The sequence below is a fragment of the Bos indicus genome, chromosome X (genome assembly GCF_029378745.1).
Source record: "Bos indicus isolate NIAB-ARS_2022 breed Sahiwal x Tharparkar chromosome X, NIAB-ARS_B.indTharparkar_mat_pri_1.0, whole genome shotgun sequence".
NCBI lineage: Eukaryota > Metazoa > Chordata > Mammalia > Artiodactyla > Bovidae > Bos > Bos indicus.
In genome coordinates this window covers 61,296,593-61,320,932 of record NC_091789.1, presented here as the reverse complement: position 1 = coordinate 61,320,932, position 24,340 = coordinate 61,296,593, and the positions used below count along the sequence as shown (strand labels likewise).

The window sequence follows — 24,340 nt, the reverse complement described above, 5'->3', positions numbered from 1 at the left end:
TATACCAGTTAAGAAAATAAAAAGACAAGCCACCAAATGGGTGAACATATTCACAGAACTTGTATATATCAAACAAAGATGTTGGATCCAAAATATATAGGAGCTCTTACCCCTCAAGTGTAAGAAAAGAAAAAAGAAATGGCCTAATGATAGACACCATATGGATAAATGTCAAATGTATTACATTAAGAGAAAAAAGTTAAACTCATTAGGTTACATACTGAATGATTTGATCTATAATAAATACATTATGAAAAAGATATAAAATTATAGAATCAGAAAATAACCAGGAACTGTGGGTAAGTGGAGGGGCTAATTACAAAGCAGCAGCATTAGGAAATACTGTGAGGTGATGGAACTGTTGTGAATCTTGTTTATGGCAGTGGTTACAAGATTGTATGCTTTTATCAAAGCTCACAGACCATACATCATGGACAGTAAATTTTACTGAATATAAATTTTTAAAAAAGAGCTATAAGAAAACTTACAAGGAGACAGCAATAATCAGACATCAAAACAGCTAAAATTAAAAAAGAGTTACAGTAGTAAATGCAGGCTAGAGTGAGAGACAACTAGAATTTTTATACATTGGTGGAATGTACAATAGTACAACTACTTTAAGAACAATTTGGCACTTTCTTATAAAATTTAAAATAGACTTATGATACAACCCAGCAATTCCATTTCTTGATATTTACCCAAGAAAAATGAAAGTATGTCCACATAAAAACTTGCTCACAACATTCATAGCAAAACAAGTAGGGGAAAACTCTGAAGACAATTTTCTTCATCTGACACACTATTCAGTACATTTTCATTCACAGCATTTCTCCTCTTCCTCCCCTAGGTCTCTAGGTCTCTAAAACTGCAGGAGCTTTTTGCTTGAGGCTCCTTCATCAGTGAGATAACCTAACCCCCAAGTCTGTACTGATCTGCCAGACCTGCAGTCACTGCATGGAGAAAAATGTAAATGGGAGGGAAGGCGAGTTGGCATTTTCCCTGATTTAGTCTCTTGCTTATCAATCATAGTAAGCAATTAAAGGGATGTTATTTTCATTCTGGCTTGTTTTTTTTAATTGGCTATGAAGACATCTAGCAACCCAGCTGAGTTCCTGACAATATGATCATTGAAACAGATACAAATTATTTCTGATGAAATTTAACATCATTTTTTAATGCCAGCAAACAAGAATAGAAAAGGAGTTCCTCAATCTGCTACTGTGTAAAACTTAAAGGTAATATAAGAGCAAAACATTGAATATATTCCCCAAAAGAGTGCAAAAAAAAAATGGATGTTTTCTTTTACATTAAACTTACACTGAAAGTTTTAGCCAGTAATAATAAGGCAGAGAGCAGAAAAAGACATTCAGATTGAAAAGGTGAAAAGGAAAAATTATAACTCAAGAGATATTGAGATGATACAATATCTCAAAGATATTTGCAGATAGTATGATTATGTACACGAAAAATACAAAGTTAACTACTAGAACCTAATGAATAATCTTAGAAATGTTCTTCTATATCTTAAATGACTACACTTACTATTGTATGCACCTGTCAAAATTCACAGAAGTGTGCATAAAATGGGTATATTTTACAATATATAAGTCATGCCCTAAAAAAAACAGTAATATCTTGGGATAAAAAGATTGATATAAAAATGAATGTCTATATCATGGCAACAACTAAAAATACAATTTTTAAAATTATACCATTTACTATACAATCATAGGCATAGGAAGAAATAACAAATGCTGAGCATGACATCTATGATGAAGTTAATTAAATAATATCTAAATTAATGGAGAAACATACCATATTCACAGATTGGAAAACTCAATACTTTTAGTATTTCACTTGTTCCTAAACTGATCCTTAGAATTACTGCTATCCTTACCAAACTCTCAAATGGCTTTTTAGTAAAAATTGACAAGATGAATCTAAAAATTATATGGCATAATTATTCAAGACAATAATCAAGACAACCTTGAAGAACAAAAAATTTGAAGGATTTATACTACAAAATTAAAATTATTATATTGGCCACCTGATGTAAAGAGGCAACTCACTGGAAAAGACCCTGATGCTGGGAAAGATTGAAGGCAGGAAAAGGGGACGACAGAGGATGAGATGGTTGGATGGCAACACTAACTCAATGGACATGAGTTTGAGCAAATTCCAGGAGATGGTGAAGGACAGAGAAGCCAAGTGTGCTGCAGTCCACGGGGTCACAAAGAGCTGGACATGACTGAACAACAAATAATGTCAAGATAATGAAGAGACCATAATACTGGAATAAGGATAGACAAGCAGATCAACAGACCAGACTAATAAATTCTGACCTATACCTATACATTCAACTGATTTTCAGTAAAGCCATCAAACCAAACCAATGAAAAAAGGAATTACATTTCAATATAAGGTACTGAAACAACTGGTGATCTATGTAGGAAAATTTGCCCTGAAGACAAAATCTGAAATTATAAATATTCTGGAGAAAACCATGATAAATATCTTTGCAATCTTGGAGTTTAAGTTTTAATAAATGACATAAAAGTCACTGAAAGGAAAGGGGCAAGATGGAGCTTTGAGTAATGGAAATGTCTGTATCTTGACCTGGATAGTGGTTACCAAATTTTACACAATTAAAAAAATAATTAGCTGTTCACCTAAAATCAGTGCATGTCACTTTACGTAAATTACGCTTCAACAAAATAACTGTTAAAAAGCAAAAATTAATATGTTCATAGAAGCTTTACCTGTAATAGCCACAAACTGCAAACAACCCAAATACCCATCAATATGTGAAGAGAAAAACAAAGTGCAGTATATCTATACAATGGAATACTACTCAACCAGGAAATAATGAACTATGGATACATACTACAATGTGGATAAATGGGAAATGATGAGAAAAAAAAGATACAAAGAAAGTGTACATTCCATATGACTCCATTTATATAACTGAAATGCTGAGAAAAAAGATTCAAAACAAAGAAAGTGTAATTATCATTTGACTCCATTTATATAACTCTAGAAAATGAAATTAGTGTACAGAAAGCAGATCAGTGGTTACCTGTTGATGCAGGAAGGAAGAGGAACTATTCAAGAGGATGAAAATCTTTTGGAGTGACTTATATGTTCATTATATTTAATGTACTGATAGTTTCACAAGTGTGTACATAATTGTACACTTTAAATATGTGCAGTTCATTTTATGCCAATTATACCTTAGAGTTACTTAAAATTATAGAGACAAGGATTGGAGCTCAAAAAATTTCCTTCTAACAACCAGAACAATAGAATTTGAGTTGATTAAGACTTTGTGGGTATTGCCAACAAAACAGTATCTGCTCTCTATTCAAGTACTTTTAGTAATGGGGCATTCCTGTTACTAAATACCTTAATGGTTAGAAAATAATTGATATCAAGAGTTCCTATAAACTGACATCGTTGATTCCAGTTCTTCCCTCTTGGCAAATATATCTACCCTTCCCTGAAATCCAAACTTCATTCAACAACTAGCTACTGAGAATCAACTACATACAAGGAAACGGTCTATACACTGTGGTGAATACAAAGGTACGTAAGACAAGAACTCTGGTTTTATGAGATTTCCAATTTGATACCTAAAAATAACTAACTATAGTTCATTGCCTTTCTTCATCAGTGTCTCTTCTGCTGTGGTTTGTAATAGTAAGAATGTTTCTGACTTGTCAATTAGACTGAACTTGGTAGGAAAGATACAAGTACAATTAGTACATTTTCTATTTGATATTCTAATTCCATCTACTAGGATGAATAAAATGACAAAGTCATATCACCAATCCATAAGCCAATGTGGTATACTGGAGATAATATACTGGAATATAATATACTGGAATAATATTACTTCTCTGCCTCTGCAACTGACAAGCAGCATCTTCCATCAACCACTTCACTTTCCTATAAAATGATAGAGTTGGTCTCTGGAGAGTGGTGGTTTTCAAACTTTTCAAGATCCTTTTTTTAAAAAATAATTATTTAGCTGCACTGGGTCTTAGTTGTGGCAAAGGGGATCTTTAGTTGCAGCATGCAGGTTTGTTAATTGCAGCATGAGAACTTTTAGTTGCGGCATGTGGGATCTAGTTCCCCGACCAGGTGTCAAACCTGGGCCTTCTGCATTAAGAACTTGGAGTCTTAGCCACTGGACCACCAGGGAAGTCCCTTTAAGACCTTTATCCTATCTTAAAGATCACTGAAAGACCCCAGAGTTTTTATGTGCATTAATATCTATCAATATGTACCATATAAAATAAAACAGTAATAATTAAAATATTTATTCATTTAAAAGCAATAATGAACTTATTACAAGTTAACATGTATTATGCATTTTCATGAAAACTATCAATAGTTATATTTTCCAAAACAAAGAAAGTGAGACGAGGGATTGTTTTACATATTTTTTTGCAAATCTCCTTAATGTCTGCCTTGATAGAAGACAGCTGGATCTTTATATCTGCTTCTGCACTCACTCTTCTGCAATATGTTATTTTGGTTGGAACAGTTGAATCCTCATATCTGTTTCTGTATTCGCTCTGTTGCAATATGTTGTTTTGGTTGAAATATATGAATAAAATCTGGCTTCATGCAGTTGTATATTTGGAAAATTAAGTATTTTAATACCCTCTTAAGATAACTGTGGATATTCTTTGATGTTATGCCAAAGTTCTGCAAGTGGTAGACTCTTTTAGATAAGTTGCAACATAGAATCTGCTATCTATTTACTTCTGTACTTGATTACATTAAAACTGATTGACCTATTTTGTCTTTCAACCGATCTTTTAGCCATGCATGATTTTGTAACATCATGCACTAGTCATTTGGAAGATACTAGTTCACTGGGATTTGCAGAACTTCCAACTGTTGACAGATTTTATTACCTAATATCAAAAAATATACACATTAATATAATTACCAATTTCATTAGAAAAGACTAAGTTTGGGGAAGCTGTCAAGCCCATATTAAAGATTCAAGCTTTCTAAAATTCTAATACTTAACTTGAAAAGCTCAAATTTTGTCACTGGCAACAAATACAGCCAGTTGCTTTCCTTCAAATGACAGACTCATTTTACTCATTTTCAAGAAAATTCCTGCCAAATCCTCAAGCCTGAATAACCATAGTCTCACTTGTTCTCTTTCGTCGGGGCTGCGATGGGTCTTCATTGCTGTGAGTAGGCGTTCTCCAGTTGCGGCGAGTGGTGGCTACTCTTTGTTGCAGTGTGTAGTTTTCTCACTGCAGTGGCTTCTCTTGTTGTGGAGCATGGGCTCTAGGCACATGGGTTTCAGTAGTTTCAGCACACAGGCTCAGTAGTTGAGGCTCCCGGGCTCTAGACCACGGGCTTAGTAATTATGGTGCATGAGCTTAGTTGCTCTGCAGCATGTGGGATCCTCCTGTACCAGGGATCGAAACCATGTCCCCTGCACTGGCAGGAGGATTCTTAACTACTGGACCACCAGGGAAGTCTTCAGTTGTTCCTTCAAGTAAAAATCTGTTCCATGCAAAAATCAGCTAATTCAGGCCATAATTCACACAATTGCACAAGGGCTATTTTTAGAAATAATGATATCATTTCAGCATACAGAAATGTTTTCTGTATAATCCCCATTTTGTCATACAGAAATTTTAAAATATCTATACTTAATGGCCAAGATTTAATAAAAAAGCAATGCTACACTGAGGACACTGTTAAATAAAATTGGCTTTTTATCCTCCAAGACTATGAAGAATACAACTACTGGGACAATTTGTTTTATACTACAGTCTTACCCATCATCAGAGCAAATATCAACACAGTGAAAAAGGCAAAACAGTCTTCAAATTACTGTTCAAATAGTCCTCATGTTCCTCCTGATAGGATCTTAGGAATCTCAAGTGTCCACAGACCATACTTTGAGAACCATTGACCAAAAGGATCCCTAACATCCCTTCAACACTAAAATATCTATAATTATGTAAATAGCCAACATCTTTCATTTGCACAACTCTATAAAATGTTACTTTTCCTATTAAGAAATATATCTTACATTTAACATATACATCAAATTGTTACATATCTTTTAGTGAACTGATCTTGATGACAAACTCATGAGGTTATAAAGCAGGAACTGTTTCCTCCTTCCTAAAATAATACTGATTTTATTCAAATTTTCCCACTCTCTGGCTTTTCAAGGCAGCAATGTGATCTGGTGTAGGGTGGGGGCGAGGGGAAAGGTGGGGGTTGTAAGTCACTTATCTAACCTACCTTTATGGTTCTATTCCACTTGCCAATGTACTGGTCTAACCATATACATGTAACACAGTTCAAACCAATCAGATGTAAGGGTGAGGGTGTGGGACTCCTGAGAAAATTTTCATTGTTGATTAAAAGGAACACAAAAGAACAGTTCATGCTCTTCTTCTATTGGGCATTGTGGCATCTGCACGTGATCCCTGGAACTGCAGCAGCAATCTTGCAAGTATGAGGGGCACTAATCTGAGACAGTAAACTGATAGGCAGAGTATGGCAGAGCAGAAAGTGGAAAGAGCCAGGGTCACTATTTGACTGAATTAATTAACCTTAGAGGTACTCTACCTCCAAACTTCTTGTTAAGTGAGCTAAAAGTTTTCTCTGTTATTAAGGCAGTTCAATCAGTTTTCTACTACTTGCAACAGAAAACAACCTATCTGATACAAACAGGTACAATTATATCTTTCATATACAGAAATGTTTCACTATATCAATTAGATTATGGAAAGAGAAGGACTCTCCTTCTTTAGCAAAGTCCTGGAGAGGTCAAAACACAGAATACATAAAACAATTTTTCACTAGTGTCCCACTCTTTTTATTTACTGGAGGATAATTGCCTTACAAAATTGTGTAAGGTCATCATACGGAAGTTGATGTATGGTCTCTGCCATACATCAAGGCCAATCAGTAATAATTATACATATATCCTTTCCCTCTTGAGCCTCCCCTCATTCCACCCCTTGAGGTCATCACAGACAGCTAGGCTGGGCTCCCTTAATATCATCCCCCCTCCACCAGCCAAAGTTTCAGTATCTCCTTCAGTATTCCATTAATGTCACATATACTATATGAAATTTTGGAAGCAAATCAGCCAGTTCTCTTAATGTATATAAAGAGTGTTATTTGACTGAATTATAAGATGATACAAATGCCAACAGAATTTCTTCCAGTTCTATTTTAGTACTGTCATAAAACCAATTCCATTAACCCGACTAGCACTTACTTAAAGGTGCTTAAGTCTCTGTACAAGTTAAAAAGTAAAGTGAATGATGTAGTAAATTTTTTTTTAAGTTAAAAGCTACATTTACCAAAAACCTGTTTCTTTTATAACTTTTGCCTTTGGTTATCTTTGGTTGGCAAATAGTAAGGGATTTAAGGTTCCCGTTTCAGCAGGGTAGCAGGTACTATCTCAGGCTACACTTTTGGTACAAGGCCAGCAGAAGCTTCTAAAGGAACAGGGCTTCTAAAGGGCAGTTGGACCTGGACAGATTATGAACGTAAATAAACTCAAGCATTGATGCATAAAATGAGAATCTGGTTTGTTAAAATGAAAGAAGCTAATGTATCAGGGATCACACTAAAGATGCCACTCTAAAACACCTCAAGAATTGGTGCTATTAAAAACAGTCTTTGTAATGAGGACTTAGTTAAGTGGTTGGGTGGTTCATTTATAATGTTAATTAGAGAGAATTTATTTTCAAAAATCACTTCTGTTCCATGGTTGCTATTGTCAGAAGGGGTTGAGATGATAGAATGATTACATTTTAAAAAGAAAATCATTAGAGGATAGAACCAAATGTGCCAACCAACTGGCAACCAATTGAGCATCAATTCTATAGTCACTATACTAGATAGAAAAAAATTATTAAGACTGTCTCATAGGTACTCTTTTACACTACTGATAGGAATATAATTGGTAAAACCATTCTGGAAAGTAATTTGGCAAAAGCAGATCCCTATCATTCAGAAGCTTAAAGTTCAGCTATTCAAATGCCACCTGGAAAAACCATAATGCTTAACAGTTTGTGATTTTGTGGAGAAATACATTTGAATCGCACAAGCCACAAGGCTATGATAAAGGCTGTAAATTCACTTCGCTTGTGAAGAAACACAAGGAAAAGGCAAAGTAGGGGTACTGCAAAATGGATAGGGGGCCTCTCACTCCATACGTACTTCCAAGTTTGTTGAGAAAAAAAGAGGATATGGGGGCTGGAATAATATCACCCTAAAGTAGGAAAAACAGATTAGCAATTAAAGAGGGTAAAATTCTGGAGTATCACTAAGGGAGGATGAAAGCAAATGACAATATTAGGAGGCAAAGACACAGGTATTTAAGTGTAAAAGCTCATAGGCAGCTACGGGGTAGGGGGTGGGGAGAGAGGGTAAAGGGGTCTCTCATTTCAGACGTGTTCCAAAACTCTCCTGGACGAGGGGAATGTCAGTGAGTTTGGAGTATGTATACCCTTGCTATAGCTAGGAAGAGGTCAGTGGGGGAGGTATTCATGGAGAACAGGTTCCACCTTCAGTACATGGGAGAAATGTAGGCAGCTGCATGGTTTACAAAATTAAAATTTAGGCCCTTGAGGATGAATGGCCTAGGCAATTATAGTAAAGAGTTATTAAAGGATGAACTGGTGGGTGAGCCTATCTTTAGAATCAATTCAAGTGACTAGTCATGGAAAGGGTAGTGGGAATTATTCAACATTTCAACATGACTTATTTTTCTACTGTGAATGAAACAGGGGTTGAATAAAATTTCATGAGCATGTTCTAGAGCTAAACTGCTCAATCACTTACTGTGTGACCTCTGGTAGTTTTTTAACCACCCTGTGAGCCTCAGATTCCTCCTACGTATAATGGGAATATTATCCACTTAACTGGGTACAACATAGTAACCACTAAAAAAAGTTAGCTATCATATTATCTGTTGCTATAGCCTTTCTAAATGTCAGAGTCTACTGAAAGTACCAAAGACTTTAAAAATATGGATGACATCTAACATAGTAATTCCCCATGAAGAAGGCAGTACTAACAAAATAATACAAAATATGGAATAGGAATTGTTTATGGCAGTATTTCTTGCAATGGCTAAAACCTTGAAATTTAAAAATACAGTCTATAAAAGTGAACAGGTAAATTAATTGTGGTGTGTATAAATTAAATTGTACGCAATCATTTAAAAAATTTAAAACTAAGAATTTTAATAACATGGGAAACTGCTGGATAAGTAAATAAAACATTAACATAAAATTGTATACAGAGTAATCCCAACTTTTAAAAAATCTTAACCAATTTACTCTTTAAAGAAAATATTAGATACCTTAAAAAGAAAAATCATTCAAAACAATAATACAGATTATTTCTGTGCTGTTGGTAGAACTGTGGAGAGATTTTTATTTTCTTCTTTATAATTTTCTCTTTTTCAAATTTCCAACATTAAGCATGTATTATTTTTGTCATCAGACAAAATCAACATGTAAAGTAGTTGAATGAATGAACAAGTATACAGTTCTTGCTTCAAAAAGTCTATCATCTAACAAAAGAGACAAAATCCCATGAAACAAAATGTTTGTAAGACGAAATACATTTAGATACTAGTCCAGAGGCTAAATATGACAAACATTCAAAGAAGGGTAAAATCAGAAACTGACATAATAGTAAGGGAAAGTTTCACAAAACTATATATATATGCTCACTAGCATGGAAGCTCCATGAAGGCAGGGACTGTATCTTATTTAATCTATAGTGTCTAACACAAAATGATTTTGTGGATAGTACATATCCATGAGAGTAGAAATAGAAAAACATGAATATAATTCTTAAGTACTTATGAGTTGCTGAATAAATATCTGCTGAATGAATGTAAGGGTTATGCTGAAATTGAGGAAAGATTTGGGTCCATAAGACTCTAATCAAGATGGAGAACCAATGGGATTTCCCTGATGAGCCAATGGTTAAGACTCTTGAACTCCCAATGCAGGAGGCCTGGGTTCAATCCCTGGTTGGGGAACTAAGTCCCACATGCTGCAACTAAAGAATGAGTGTGACCAAATAAATAAATAAGTATTTTTAAAAAAGAAATGGCAAGTCAATAAATAGTTTGTAATGACAATAATGGAATCTAATTGAAATATTACTGAGCATTTACTATATGTCAAGCACTATTTTAAATGCTTTACATAACTTCTCTCATTTTATCCTCAAAACAAGGTGTAATATTCGTGTACCACTGGCTCCCTTTTGCTAATGAAGACATTAAAGCTCAGAAGTTACTGCTTGTCAAAAGGTCACACATCCTCCAATCAGATTCTAGATCTGACTCCAGACGGCAATCTCTTAAAGACTGTCTTTAAGAGATTGACTGAGGAGAGGTACCAGAAAGCAGTAAGATAACGTAGCATCAAAGAGGTATGTTTATTCTGTGGTCTTGGACTGGAATGAGAGGTATCAGTGCAAATTAACAGTTCTGTAAGGAATACAGAAGTGGGTATGTGACTATGTATACATACATCTATTCCCTAGTTCTGTCTGCTGAGAAGGCGTAGAAGCAATGACACTCCAGTAGCAATGAGCATGCCAAGTACCCAGATTTCCAAATACCCAGATCTCTAAATACCATTAATCAACAGAGCTTCCAAGAATCAGAGCTTCTTGGAAAAAATAGCTCATTCCAGGGTTGGGGCAGTGGAGGTAGAAAGTGAGTTGGGAATACCTTGTGCTACCAGAATGTACAAGAGCGCTCAAAAAATGATAGGCACACATTGAAAGGACACCAGAGCCAACTGGAAGGGGCATCTACTGGCCAAATCTAGGGTAATTTCAAAAAAAAATAGTAAAAATAGCATAATTCATTAAAGTTCATAGAATAAAACAAGCATCCATAAGTCTATATTACTATGAACAAATTACTGAATAATAGATAAAAACAAATATCAAAGAACGTAAAGTTCTTTGCTACATTAGAATTCAATAAATAAATACAGAAAATTTTGAAAACTTAAGATTATTATTTGGCAAATATCACAGCAGTAATTACTCAGGTTAGAATCCTTAACAGATGCTAAAATAGTGGATCAAACTATGATGAAAGGCAAGACATGAATCCACCACGGGCTGATGTATGGCAAAACCAATACAATATTGTAAAGTAATTAGCCTCCAATTAAAATAAATAAATTTATATTAAAAAAAAGAAAGGCAAGACACGTACACTGTCTTACAATATTGCCCCATAGAGTCTCAAAGTCTGGTTGTTTTGTAATTACAAAGGGAAAAACTGGTGAACTTACAGTGCGTAAACCTGGCAGATACAACCTTGACTAAGTTATCAATGTTAACTCAAGATAGAGTCTCATGTGTTGCATAAACTAACTTCAAAAAGCCAAGTAAAAACATAGGAAAAAAGTTATATACTTTTACACACAGGATAGATACAATATATAAATATATGCACAAGACTTAAGCAAACTGTGCTACCACATACATACTCTGTTTTATCACAACAGACATACATGCTACTGAAAATTTCAGTATATTTAAAATTATTATGAAAACTAATTGAAAGTATAATAAGGCAAGTTTTTCTTCAAAATAATCACCTACCACAAATTACACTTGTTTTATAAATCTAACTTTCTATATATGCAATTATATGTAATCATATAATCTGCAACAAGCAATTGCTTCTAGAGTACTTTTAAATTACCTCTCTATAAATAGACATACATATAGAGATCAAACTCTGAACTTTTTATTCTAGGCCCAGAGCTGTTTTCATTATACCATGATGCTTCTCCTAATATCAGCAGGAAGAGATGTAATCCCCATTATATTTTCCATTTCACTTCCCGTGTCTCCCTTTAGTAAAAAAATACAATATTGTAAAGTAATTAACCTCCAATTATAATTAATAAATTTATATTTAAAAATTTTTTAATAAAAAATAAAAATTACAATTAAAAAAAGTAGTAGAGATCCCAATACTCTGAACAGCAAATACAACTCTACAGATACAAAGGAGGCAGCATAGGACAGTCATTAAGAGTAAAGAATTTGGAGTCAAACTGCCAGGATTCAAATTTACAGCTTCACAGCTTGCTAACTATGTGATTTGGGCACATTACTTAACCTCTATGATCTGCAGTTCCCTGACTGGTAAAGTAGGAATAACAATAGTATATACTTCATTGGTCTGTTGTGAAGATTAAACATGATAATGTACATTTCCATATTAGCACAGTGCCTGGCACATATTAAACATGCAAAAATGAGAATGGCATTAAAACATGTATAATATATAAAAATAAAATAACAGTGAAAAAAACATGCAAAAATGTTAAGTTTTGATAACAATGTCAACAAATTCTTCCTATGGAGCAGTACACTTTAGAGGAAAAATTGTTCCATGGCCACAAACCACACTGCTACCCTTAACAAGCTGTTGTTCCTAGTCACAAGGGAGATAGTAGATTGAAATCTACTCCATACACACACAAAGTTACTAACAATTGCATAGTAGTAGTAGAAGTTTAAACAAGGTATCCATAAATCTAAGTGTTATCCTACTAATGTAGAGTCAGCATAAATACTTTAACATAAAAATACATTGTTTCCATCACTAGACTTGACCTTTCCAACTAAATTTGCCTTCTTCCCTTATTGCTAATCTTTTGGAATGAGTTATTTTATTCCACCTGATAAACCCTCTACCTAAAAAAATTTTTTCCACATATTTGTGATATTCTAATTTGGCATGACTTCAGAGAGAATGAAATCAGTTAACTATGAAAAATTAAAGCAATTTAAGTAGTAACACTCTTCCTGGTGTAAAAGTTCCAATACTAGACTGAGTCAACAAGTGGCCCCACTACCAACCAGTTTACTCTGCAGGTCACCAATATCCCCAGCACTAGTATGGAGAGCAGATACCATTCATATCTTTGAGATGATTAAAACATTCATCTAACTAGTATTTTAATGTGTGAAGCAGAAAAAACAAGCTTGGTTTTACTACAGGCACAATATACTAATGATAAGGAAATGGAGTATAAAATGTTCTTTAAAAATTATATAGGAAAAAAATAAAAATCATATAGGAGAAAAGAGAAAAAAACTGCCTGGTATCTACTGTAATTTCTTTATGAACACTCAGTTATTAAATAGTCCAAGAAAACAAGCTTGCTCCCAAATTTTATCAATCATAAAAAGAAATTTCATTTTTAACATAACATGATTTAATATAAACTGAGGTATAGTATAGCTGTACATACCTGTATGATTGGTATCTGGTGCACATTTATTAATAGTAACATCAAAAGAAAAAAATGAGAAATATTTAATCAAATATCCACAAAATCTTTGCCCTCAGGCCAAATGCCGCTAGCACCAAGATGATGTTTTTAAAAGTTAACTACTTTCAACAACACAATTGTAGTTTTATCCAAGGGTCTGTAGCCGTCCAGCGTGGCTAAACCTTAGTCCATTAAGAAGCTCTGCATCATAATAGCAATTTTAAATCATCTGTCTACTTTGATGGAGGAAAAATTCTGGCAAGTGGAATTAAAAATAGTTGATATACATGGCCTTTTTTTTTTAGGAGAGTTGCCATTATGTTGTGTTAAGGTAATATGAAGATTAGTTTTCACACCTTTAATACACACATTCTGGAGGATGGAAGAAAGGCTGTAACCTGAGGCATTCTGAGCGTAAAGAACAGCTAGAGGTAACTCACAAGTGGACCCATAGAAGCTATAACATAGCAGTTGCATATAAAGAATTGACAATCACTCAACCATGTGAAGGCCTAAGCCATGATCTCATATTAAAGTGTTTTTAAAACCACCCATTATGTTCACTCAAACATAACTTTTCAATAATTTGTCACACACTTAATTCTTATTTAGAGGTTAAGTGAAATTAAGGAAGATGAGTTTAGGCTAGAGAACATTTTCTCTGACAAAGCCATTCATTCCTTTAGATTTGCCTTTCACCCCCAGAAGGATACTGGGTGGGACTACCTAGACACCCTTATAGGAGATATAATTAAGATTTTAATTCTACATTCCTAAAACTGAATGGTACTTTTTGCTCTGTCATTTCACTTCCCTGCTTCGCTCCCCTTTAAACCAGAACACTCATTCTCCTTTGAAAAAGATAATCCTTTTCCTTTAAATAGGTAATGGGCAAACTCTCGATTTGTTTCAGGTGATTTAGTAAGCAAAAAAAGTAAAGAACGAAAACCTAGAACTTATAAAAAGAAAAAAAAAAAGAGAGAGAGAGAGAGAGAGATGAAGAAGACCTGAAGCCTGAAACCATTCCTGGTATGTTACCTGATCATTTGCAACAAGATGTCAAATAGACTACAGAGGCTTTACTGACTAGAGGTGAGGTTAGGTTCCTGTTGCTTAAGGAAAAGGCAAAAGGAAAGAACTTCAGGGGCGCGCTTAACACTTTGGTGGAAGCTGGATTTTAGAAAAGTCAAAACAGTAAACTATCGACAAAGTTGAAAGAGTGTGTGGATTGGGCACAACTAGTGAAAAGCTTACCCGGCAGGTAGGGAAACCCTCGAGGGTGGAGAGTAGAGAGGAAAAGTTTTAAATATCCACCAGAGCCTAGTGATCTATTAACTTGCGTCCTCCTCCCCAGGTTCTGCTCTTGCCCCCAGAGCAACTAGCCGCAGGAAAGCAAGCACCTAAACCTCTCCCTCGGACTTGAGAAGGCTTGAGTTACTAGCGCTGTAAATAATGTTTCTTCCTAAACTGAAGGCACATCTGACTCCCCTAGCCAAGGCCCAGGAGAAAGGAAGATAAAAGGGACAAAAAGTGATTTCAGCGTGAGAGCGAGGTGATGGGGTGGCGGGGCGGGGGGGGTTGGGGGGAGTGTAGAAGGAAGGACTTACCGCAGCCTCTGCGGGCTGCCCCCAAAGACTCAGGGCCAGCAAGGACAAGCCGGCAGCCAGGCTGACTCCACGCAGTTTCATTCTTCTCCGGCTCCCGCAGCTCCTTCAGCACCCGCACGAAATCCCTGGCTGGCTCTGACCAATTGACATAATCTTGAGGGTTTATAGGGAGAGAGCTAGAGCCGGAGAGGGACAGCGAGGGTGTCCCAATTGTGCCGGTCGTCTTGGGTGAGGAGAAAAGCTTTTTAAGAGTGGAGGGGGGGGGGGAAATGAAGCACCAGCAACTAGTCTTCCCTCCCCCCTCCCCTCCCCAAAGCCGGTCTCTCGGGAGCACTTGTCTCTTCTGTCCAGACTTGCAAACTTTTTCCTCGCGCAAGTCCCACAGATCTACTTTCCTCCCTCTCTTCCCCCGCACCGCCCCCTCCCCACCAGCCCTGGGGAATTTCAGGATCACTCCGCCACAGCTTTACACTGCACCAGCAACCTGCGAGGGAGTGACGCTCAGTTATTTGGCGGAGGGAAACTTCCAGACCAGTTGACTGCGCACCCCGAGTCCCACCGGGAAAGTTTTCTGTTCGTTCAGTGGCACCTTAAGTTGATACTCCTTTTCCCTGCCCAGTTCCACTCTCAGTGATGTGAGCCCCGAAGTCAATTGCAAATAGACCTGAGCTGGGACTATTTTTTGTAGCGGAGGGATCTCAGAGAAACGCTCCTTTTTATTGTTAATGATTAGAAACAAATTTTGGTCGCTGCTCTGGGGGCTGCCGGGGTTGTTTGCTTTCCACCTGCTCGCAGGACGGAGTTTCTATATACAACAGAAAATGTGCAAATATGAGAAATATATAAATATATTTATATAATTAAATATATGCTTACAACTGAAGAATTAAAATCAACATAAGTATATGTATATGAAGACTTTATGCATGTTATATACATATAAGATTTGGGGGCGCTCAGTAGATATTAGTAATTATGTGGTTGGATGTTTAATAAAGTTATATCTTTTTATTTAGCTACATTGAATGCCATAATTAATATTTACATCTTATATTGACTAACATAAAAGTTATTGACTCATTGCAGTTGTTTTTCAGAGAGATGTAAGGCAGGGAATTAAATAACTTTAGTGCAATTTTCCTTAACACTAACATGAATGCCTAATTGGAAATATTTGTATGATGTTAATGGAAGTTGAATTGGTCTCCCAAATAAAATGAGACTTGAACGTTACTTTGGTAATTCTGATATATAGATTTTTAAAAGCACCAACAGGCCCAGAAAATGCTTTATGTGAACTCCTTGGAGGAATTCTTCAGAACAGTTATTATTTTAGACCCTAGAATTTACCACTTTACAGTCTTTCGGGGCTTTGGACTTGTTTCAAGCGCACCCACTTATCCTTAGGTTCCACTCAAGTAAGGGTAGGTTTACAACTCCAGAAACCACCACTACCACCACCACCCCAAGAGCTTAGTGTACAATCAATTAGAGTAACTGGTATGCATTTGAGCAAGTGTGCAAGGATACTTTGGGGCCCATTTGTCTCTGTGGGAATTGTATGCCTTAATCTGTGTATTTGTAACAGTTTTTAGTGGTTTAAGGAAGTGTCTTAGTGTATAGGTCTGTGGGTCTGTGGAGATGCGTGGGAATGTTATGGGTGGAGGTGCCTGAAAGTGGGAAAGACGACTGGCTGCCCAAGGTAGGGGGATGATTGACAGCAGACAGCCCCGCCCCCTTCCCCTCCATTCCTTCCTCTCCTGGTGCATGGAACTATCCCTTGAGTGCAGCAAGTTGTAGCGGGCACCGCTGATCGTGTTTCCCTTTGGGGCACCTTTTATCTAGAAGCCGAGTTCAGTTTCTTCCAAAGTGAGCCACTCCGCCCCCCTACTCCATCCTCTTGAATAAGGAAACAGCCGCCAAGCATCAGCGGAGCCCAGATGAGCCGGGGCCGCGGAACCGCTTAGCAGTCTCCCGGGACCCAGCTCTGGAGGAGCCGCAAGCATGCACCCTGGGTGAGCTGTTGCTATCACGAGCTCCCCTCCTCTTTCTTACTTTGGGCTACTTTGCTGGACCTGCACTGTACTTGTACTTCTGTCACTGCAGAAAAAGTGGCTGTAGTCAGCAAAAAGGGGTCGGGGGTCTATGGACAGACACAGGATCCCGGAGAAAACCCATGTTATTCACCCTCCCTCCCGTTTCAGGTTGTGGCTGCTTCTGGTTACTTTGTGCCTGACCGAGGAACTGGCAGGAGCGGTGAGTCTTTTCTGTCGACCCCCTTCCCTCCTTCTCCTTTGACCCCCTCGGCATCCCTCAACACAATCACAACTCTCATGTTTGTGTTAAGGGGCTACACTGTGAAACGGAGTTCACATCACTCTCACTTCTTTTGGGAGTTAGTGGGGTCCTTAGAGAGGAATAGCACAGTGTCAGGCTAATGCCTTTGGGACTCAGACATCATTCTGTCCCAAAACTTCGTAAGGGGTTGAGAAAATAAAAGTAAAAGACACAAAAGGCATACATTTCTGAGCGTCTTCCTGGACGACTTGATATGACTGACATCTGATCCCTTTCTCTATATCGATCTACAAGGCAGAAGAAATGTGTTTTTCCCTGGTCTACAGGAACATGAATTGGCACACACGTTTGAAAGTGGGAGGAGTACACAAGAAATGGGACTTGGAAGTACGGCGAATGCTATAGAAGTTAAACTTAAGTATTTTCTTTGGAGTCATTTGACAGTACCAGGTGACAACATCTGGGCTCTTTAACCAGCTAAACTGCACTGATACTACTAGATGATGTTCAGTTTCTGCCCTATGTTTCCTTTTACTGGTTTTCTCTCTCATCGGAAAGTTAAAAGTTAAAGCGGTTTTAAAAGAAAAAAAAATCTAAAACTTAACATTTCATAGGCTGTTTAGATAATATCCATCAAATCGGCCAGGGACTGCAGGCAAAGGAATTTCTGTAGACATTTGGTCAAGAAAAGTTTAATGGATCCCAGAAAGGAGTAATTCCAATGAAATTACTCGGATAAGTTACCAAAGGTGGCGAGACCTTAACAATCAGAGATGCTGCAGTTTTCCAGACTCACTAGCAACTTACGCCCACAGAAATAAACTGTTGAGTTCAAATATGAAGTTGTTCAACTATTGAGTACTATTTCACTGCTCTATTTTTTAAAATTCTTAATAATAGCCAAAGTCATACATGTACTCTAAATATATATGTGTGTATATATGACAGATAAATATATATTCCAAATCTTTACCTTCTGAGTTTTGACAAGTTTAACTGATTGACTCTATTTTTAATACTTTAAATATTTAAAAATACTATTTAGAAAGCCATACTTCAGTCAACCCAATAAAATCCCCTAATACTTTTATGGGAAAAAATGATTTACTTGTCATGGTATATGTCTTTAAGAAAATTTTGGAATAAAGTGAAATGACTTCCCTTATGAAAAGAGGATGATTAAAGAAATCTTGACTCTTAACATTTTGTGACCCTTTAACTCAGAACATCAGCTTTTATTTTAAGTGAATTCAATACTTTGTAAGCAGAAGTATTGATCTAGGTTTCCACACTCTTCTTTTTCTGATTCCTCTAGTATACAAGTTTAGTTATGTGTTACCTTGGGGCTCAATACTACATTTATTGAAAATGCCAGGTTTTGATTAGTTAACAATTTGTCTGGGAATCTTGGCACTTATAAAAATGTCATGCATGGGCAGGATACCCTCCAGCAAAACCTTTATTTCAGACTCTGGCTGATGGTATTCAGTGTACTTTTGGGAAAAACATTAACAAATCATTCTATATAGTTGGAGACTATCCAAAGATGGCATCCCATCACTTGAAATCTTTGAAAGTCACTAGAGGATGTTGCCTTCACTTCTCAGAAATATTAAAGCATGTCTCCAAACTCAAGCACTACTTTGGTGTGTGGATTTTAGACTGTGACCCATTGTTTTACAATGTCACCTGCTCTGTCAGTGTGACTGACCCTGGAAAGACTAAAATAAACCTTGAGATGCACTGACAATACTTTATATTTTGCTTTAAGTTCATAACTGCTTCACTGACCTATTGTTTACTTCTGCATAATATCATTGACATTGTAAAGCTTTTTTTTTAATTTTTGGAAAAATGTCAAAGAGAAAGAGGAGAGTTAACAGGGTGAGTTCTCAGAAGGTGACTCTTCTAAGGGGAAGTTCTTTATTTTTTTAATTTATTTACTTTAATTGGAGGCTAATTACAATATTGTAGTGGTTTTGCCATACATTGACATGAATCAGCCATGGGTGTACATGTGTTCCCCATCCTGAACTTTGTTTATGCTCTTTGTACTGGATTCTCATCCATATTGGCTGGATGAGAATAGTCAATTTTACTCTCAATTTCAGTTCATCCTCTGGGTTTATAATGTTTTTCACCTTTCAGATGGTTTTAAATATTTGAATTCTCCATACCTTTCTGACTTATATTAATGAAAAAGAACATAAATAGATTGATAAGAACTATTTTGTGCTTCAGTATGAGGAAGTCTCTTCACTGTGAGAATTACATTGTCTATAATGGAGTATTGGTGAGCATTGGAGATAGGGCCATTTAGATGCTTTTGAGTTCTTTCTTTGTCAGACTTTATTAAGCAGTGTTTTCGAAGGGATGGAATGCAAAATGTTAAAACCCAGAGTTAAATAATGAATTTTCATTAAATTTCATTTAAAACAGTGTTGATCTTTATTTATGTGAAATATTTTCACAATTTATCTGAGTGAGATAGAGCATAGAAATTCAAAATATCCATAATCATTTTTGGTTATTAAGTTCCTAAGGCACAACACACAAAGATTTATTTAAAAATTGTCTCTAACTCTGTATGAGTTCACTTTCTCAGGCAATGGTAGTCATTATGTTCCTTAAAGGATAGGATTGTTATAGTTATTGTTTAGTCTTAAGTCATGTCTGACTCTTTTATGACTTCATGGGTTGTAGCCTGCCAGGTTCCTCTGTCCATGGGATTTTCCAGGCAAGAATACTGGACCAGGTTGCCATTTTCTTCTCCAGGGTATCTTCCTGATGCAAGGATCAAACCCACTGGCTGATTCTTTACCACTGAAAAATCATGGAAGCCATTTGGGATAGGATACTTGATAAATTATTATCTGCATCTTGTTAGAGAAGAAACTAAAAAACTCCATGTCTCATCATAGGCTGATATGTTTAAGAGTTAAAATATATCCCAAATTAGTCAGGATCCTTATGTTTTCTTCCCACTTTGCCCCAAATCTGCTTACACAAAACGCTGCAATACAACCAAGTGTATTTATAAGTCAAAGCCCAGTAGGAGAATTATTTGAGTGGCGAAGGGGTAAAGGGGAGAAAACACCTCTGTCTATTATCAACTCTGCCTAGAGCACAGGTAAAGCACCTTTGCTGCTGCTGCTAAGTCGCTTCAATCGTGTCCAACTCTGTCCGACCCCAGAGATGGCAGCCCACCAGGCTCCCTCGTCCCTGGGATTCTCCAGGCAAGAACACTGGAGTGGGTTGCCACGCCTTTAGCCATGTTCAAATCACAGTCTGATTGAAATACAAACTTCTTAAAGTTGTAGTAACTTGCTCAAGTTGGTCCTTTCCAATTTGATTTTCAGCCATAATCACAGTCATCAAAGTATTGAATAGAGTGTTAAGGTTTTTCAGATGAAGAAAATCCCTTCCTAACTAGGGATCAAGAGGAATATTTGCCTTGTTTGGGGCTCTCAGATTTCTTTTGCTTTTTGTTTTATAAAACAGATTTACTGAGATATAATTTAAATACTATAAATTCACTCATTTATGTATATCATTCAATGAATTTTAGTAAATTTGCCAAGTTTTACAACCATAACTATATCCAGTTTTAGAACATTTTCATCACCCCCAATAAGATCCTTCATATCCATTGAATTAATCCCTGCTCCTACCTGCAAGCCCAGGTAAGTATGGATCTCTTCTCTGTCTCTATAGATTTGTCTTTTCTGGACATTTCATATAAACGGTACCATATAATATATAATCTTTTGTATTTGGCATTTTTCACTTAGCATTAATATTTTAAAAATTCATTAATGTTGTAGCATGTATCAGTATTTTACTCTTATTTTTTGGTATTGTTATTGGTATTTGGTATTGGTATTCCACTATGTGGGGGGGCTTCCTAGGTGGTACCAGTGGTAAAGAACATGCCTGCCAATGCAGGAGACATAAGAGATAAAAGTTTGACCCCTGGGTCAGGAAGATCCCCTGGAGGAGAATATGGCAACCTACTCCAGTATTCTTGCTTGGAGAATCCCATGGACAGAAGAGCCTGGTGGGCTATAGTCCATGGGGTTGCAGAGAGTCAGACAGAACTGAAGCAATCATCAAAGGACTACATAAATAGGTAACGATAGATGGTCATGTAGTTACATTATGGACAGGTCAAAAGAAACATTTCCAATAGGAGTAAAGAGGAAAATAGATATTTAATGTGTAACTAAAGAGACTGGGCTTCCCTGATGGCTCAGTGGTAAAAAATCCACCTACCAATTCAGGAGATCCAGGTTTGATTCCTGGGCCGAAAAGATCCCCTGGAGAGGGAAATGGCAACCCACTGCAGTATTCTTGCCTCGGAAATCCCATGGACAGAGGAGCCTGGCAGGCTACAGTCCGTAAGATCGCCAAGAGTTGAACACAACTTAGCGAATGAATAACAACAACTAAAGAAACAGATATATTACTATCTATCTCAAATTTGTTTCACTATATATTTTGATTCTGTTTCAGTATGATTGGTTTCTATTGTAATCCCATGTATTTTATTGACTATGTTTAAGAATATTATTCTGAGAGGGAGTCAGTAGATAGGCTTCACTTGACTGCCAGAGTAATTCATGGTATTGAAAAAGAAACTCTCTAGTTATGAATTGGTTTTTACAATAAACAATTTGTGACTGACCCTGGGTCAGGAAGATTCCGTGGAGTAAGAAATTAAAACCCACTCCAGTATTTTTGCCAGGAAAATTCCACGAACAGAGGAGACTGGCGGGCTACAGTTCATGGGGTTGCAAAGACTGCATGACTGAGCACGAGCATGAAGGCATCTTCAGATGTGAGGGCATTTGTATTGACTACAAGTGCCAACAACCTTTTAGACTCTAGGCATATTATGGTATTTCTAGTAAATATGCCCCTGTATTTTATAAGATCATAGTCAAGCAGGAGCAAAGTGTGTCCTTCCCCTAATTAATTCATTAATATAATATTGAAACAAATAGATTGACCTCAGTTATCAATACATATTGGGTTTTGCTTGCTTCTGTTTATGCATAATTCTGTGATTTCACCACCATGCTTAGAGTATAGACTTGTCCTATTCTGTGTAAATGACAAGACATACGCATATAGAAGAAGATATTAGGAAAACACCATGCTGTATTAAAGGACTGTATTTAAAAGGACTATGAAGTCCTTTTAAGCTGACCAAATATTCCAGTGGGGCATATCATAGGGCTCTAACTTGTTTTAAAGTCTAGCTAAATATAAATACAGACCAATAAGCATGTCCAAGAGACTACAGTGATGGGGAAATTAACAGAGAACAATTATCCACTTTTTTACCATCTGTAATTTACCCCTCTCCTAGGAATTTTTTGGTTCTGCAAACAATATTGAAATCTCTTCCATTATAAAAACAAATAAAAATTTTAAATCTATGGCTTCATTTTCCTCTGTAACTCTAACCCCCTCAATCACATTATTGCCAAATTCCTGGTCACTGTCTACTCTTCTTCAACAACCATTTACCCTTAAGCCTATTGCAGTCTGGAATGAGGCTATTCTACCAAAATTGCCCTCTTTTGAGTTTTTAATAAATATCTAACTGCCTAGCCCAAAGATTTCACTGTAGTCCCCATTCTATCTGGCTTGTTGAATTAGTGCTTGGCATTTTCCAATCAAACAACCTTTCCCCTTTTGTCTTCTGAGTCATGATGCTTCATTGTTTCTCATTACACTTCTCTGTTTTTTTGGTGGGAGGAAGTGGACACTGTGCCACTGGCTTGCAGGACCAGGGATTAAACTCTCGCCATTGGCAGTGAAAGCACAGAGTCCTAACCACTGGACTACCAGGAAATTCACTCTGATATTTTTATTTTATTCATTCAACATATATTTATTGAGCAGCCACTGTATTCTAACTAGTATACCATGCTCTGGTGACACAGTGGTTAACAAGTCAGGCATGATCTTTGCCATCACAAAACTCATAGTTTTCATCACCCCCTGCTCATAAAATGGTGGTTTTACTCAGTATTTTTATCCTTTCTTTCTTCTTGCTCCAACAGTTCTAACTATGCCTCCTATACATTGATGACTATCAAATTTGAATTTTCAGGCCAGGTGTCTCTTTGTAGGTCCGAACTTTTATTTCCAGTTACCTACTAAGTCCCTGTGGGCTTCCCTGGTGGCTCAATGGTAAAGAATTCACCTGCCAATTCAGGAGATGCAGGAGACACAGGCTTGATCCCTAGGTCAGGAAGATCCCCTGGAGAAGGAAATGGCAACCCATTCCAGTATTCTTCCATGGGAAATCCCATGGACAGAGGAGCCTAGAGGGTTGCAGTCCATAGGATTGCAAAAGAGTCGGACATGCCTGAGTGACTGAACAACAACAGCTAAGCCCTTGTACCTATATCTCATTTAGTGGATACATACAAAGCACTTAAAATGGTGCCTAGAGCTTAGTATAAGCACTCAACCAATGCCAGCTCTAATTGTGTTGTATTACCCCAAAACACAGTATATCCAAAAATGAAATATTTTCTGGTCCTTATGATGGCACTCCAACCAGCTATCTTTTTTGTATTTGTTCAGTGTCATCACAATCCACCCAGTTTCAAGTGAGAAACTATAGAATCAGGCACCGACCCTCATTATCTCCATCTCTATCAAGTTCCTTTAGTTTTACCAAAAACCTGCATCATCTAGTTTCCTAGTCATATCCTAGTGGCTCCAAATCTCATCATCATATATAAATAACCTTGTAACTAGTTTTTCTATTCCTGACTCCATTCTGATCTCTATCCTGCCACCAGAGTTCTTTTGTTAACAACAAACCCAATTATGTTATTTCGAGATTTAAGTTTTGTTTGTTTCTATTTTCTTCCAGGATTAATATACATACTCCTTGACTTGACACATTAAAGGCCTTCATTTTCAGGCCCGAACTACCTTTCCAGCTTCATGTCTAAGTGTTCTTTTCCTGCCACCTCTCCTTCTCAAACTCATAGTATACATTACACTTCATTGAGACTGAACTTGTCTCCATTCGCAAGCCACTTGCTTTCACATTTTATTTCACATTTGTTC

General features: G+C 36.7%; 2 protein-coding genes across 3 annotated transcripts in view; one reads left to right on the top strand and one right to left on the bottom strand.

Annotated features, from left to right (window-relative positions):
• Positions 1 to 15,352, bottom strand: part of COL4A5 (collagen type IV alpha 5 chain) — a 252,629-nt gene extending 237,277 nt beyond the window's left edge. Inside the window, exon 1 of the mRNA XM_019956152.2 lies at positions 14,948 to 15,352. Coding sequence (XP_019811711.2) covers positions 14,948 to 15,028 — 81 coding nt within the window. The 5' untranslated portion in view covers positions 15,029 to 15,352. The remainder of the gene's footprint in view (positions 1 to 14,947) is intronic.
• Positions 15,353 to 16,693: 1,341 nt separating this feature from the next.
• COL4A6 (collagen type IV alpha 6 chain) overlaps positions 16,694 to 24,340 on the top strand; it is a 337,948-nt gene continuing 330,301 nt past the window's right edge. For both annotated transcript variants that reach the window (XM_070783765.1, XM_019955843.2), the window contains exons 1-2: positions 16,694 to 16,962; positions 17,152 to 17,203. In XM_070783765.1, the coding sequence (XP_070639866.1) occupies positions 16,952 to 16,962; positions 17,152 to 17,203 (63 nt within the window). In that variant the 5' untranslated portion in view covers positions 16,694 to 16,951. The remainder of the gene's footprint in view (positions 16,963 to 17,151; positions 17,204 to 24,340) is intronic.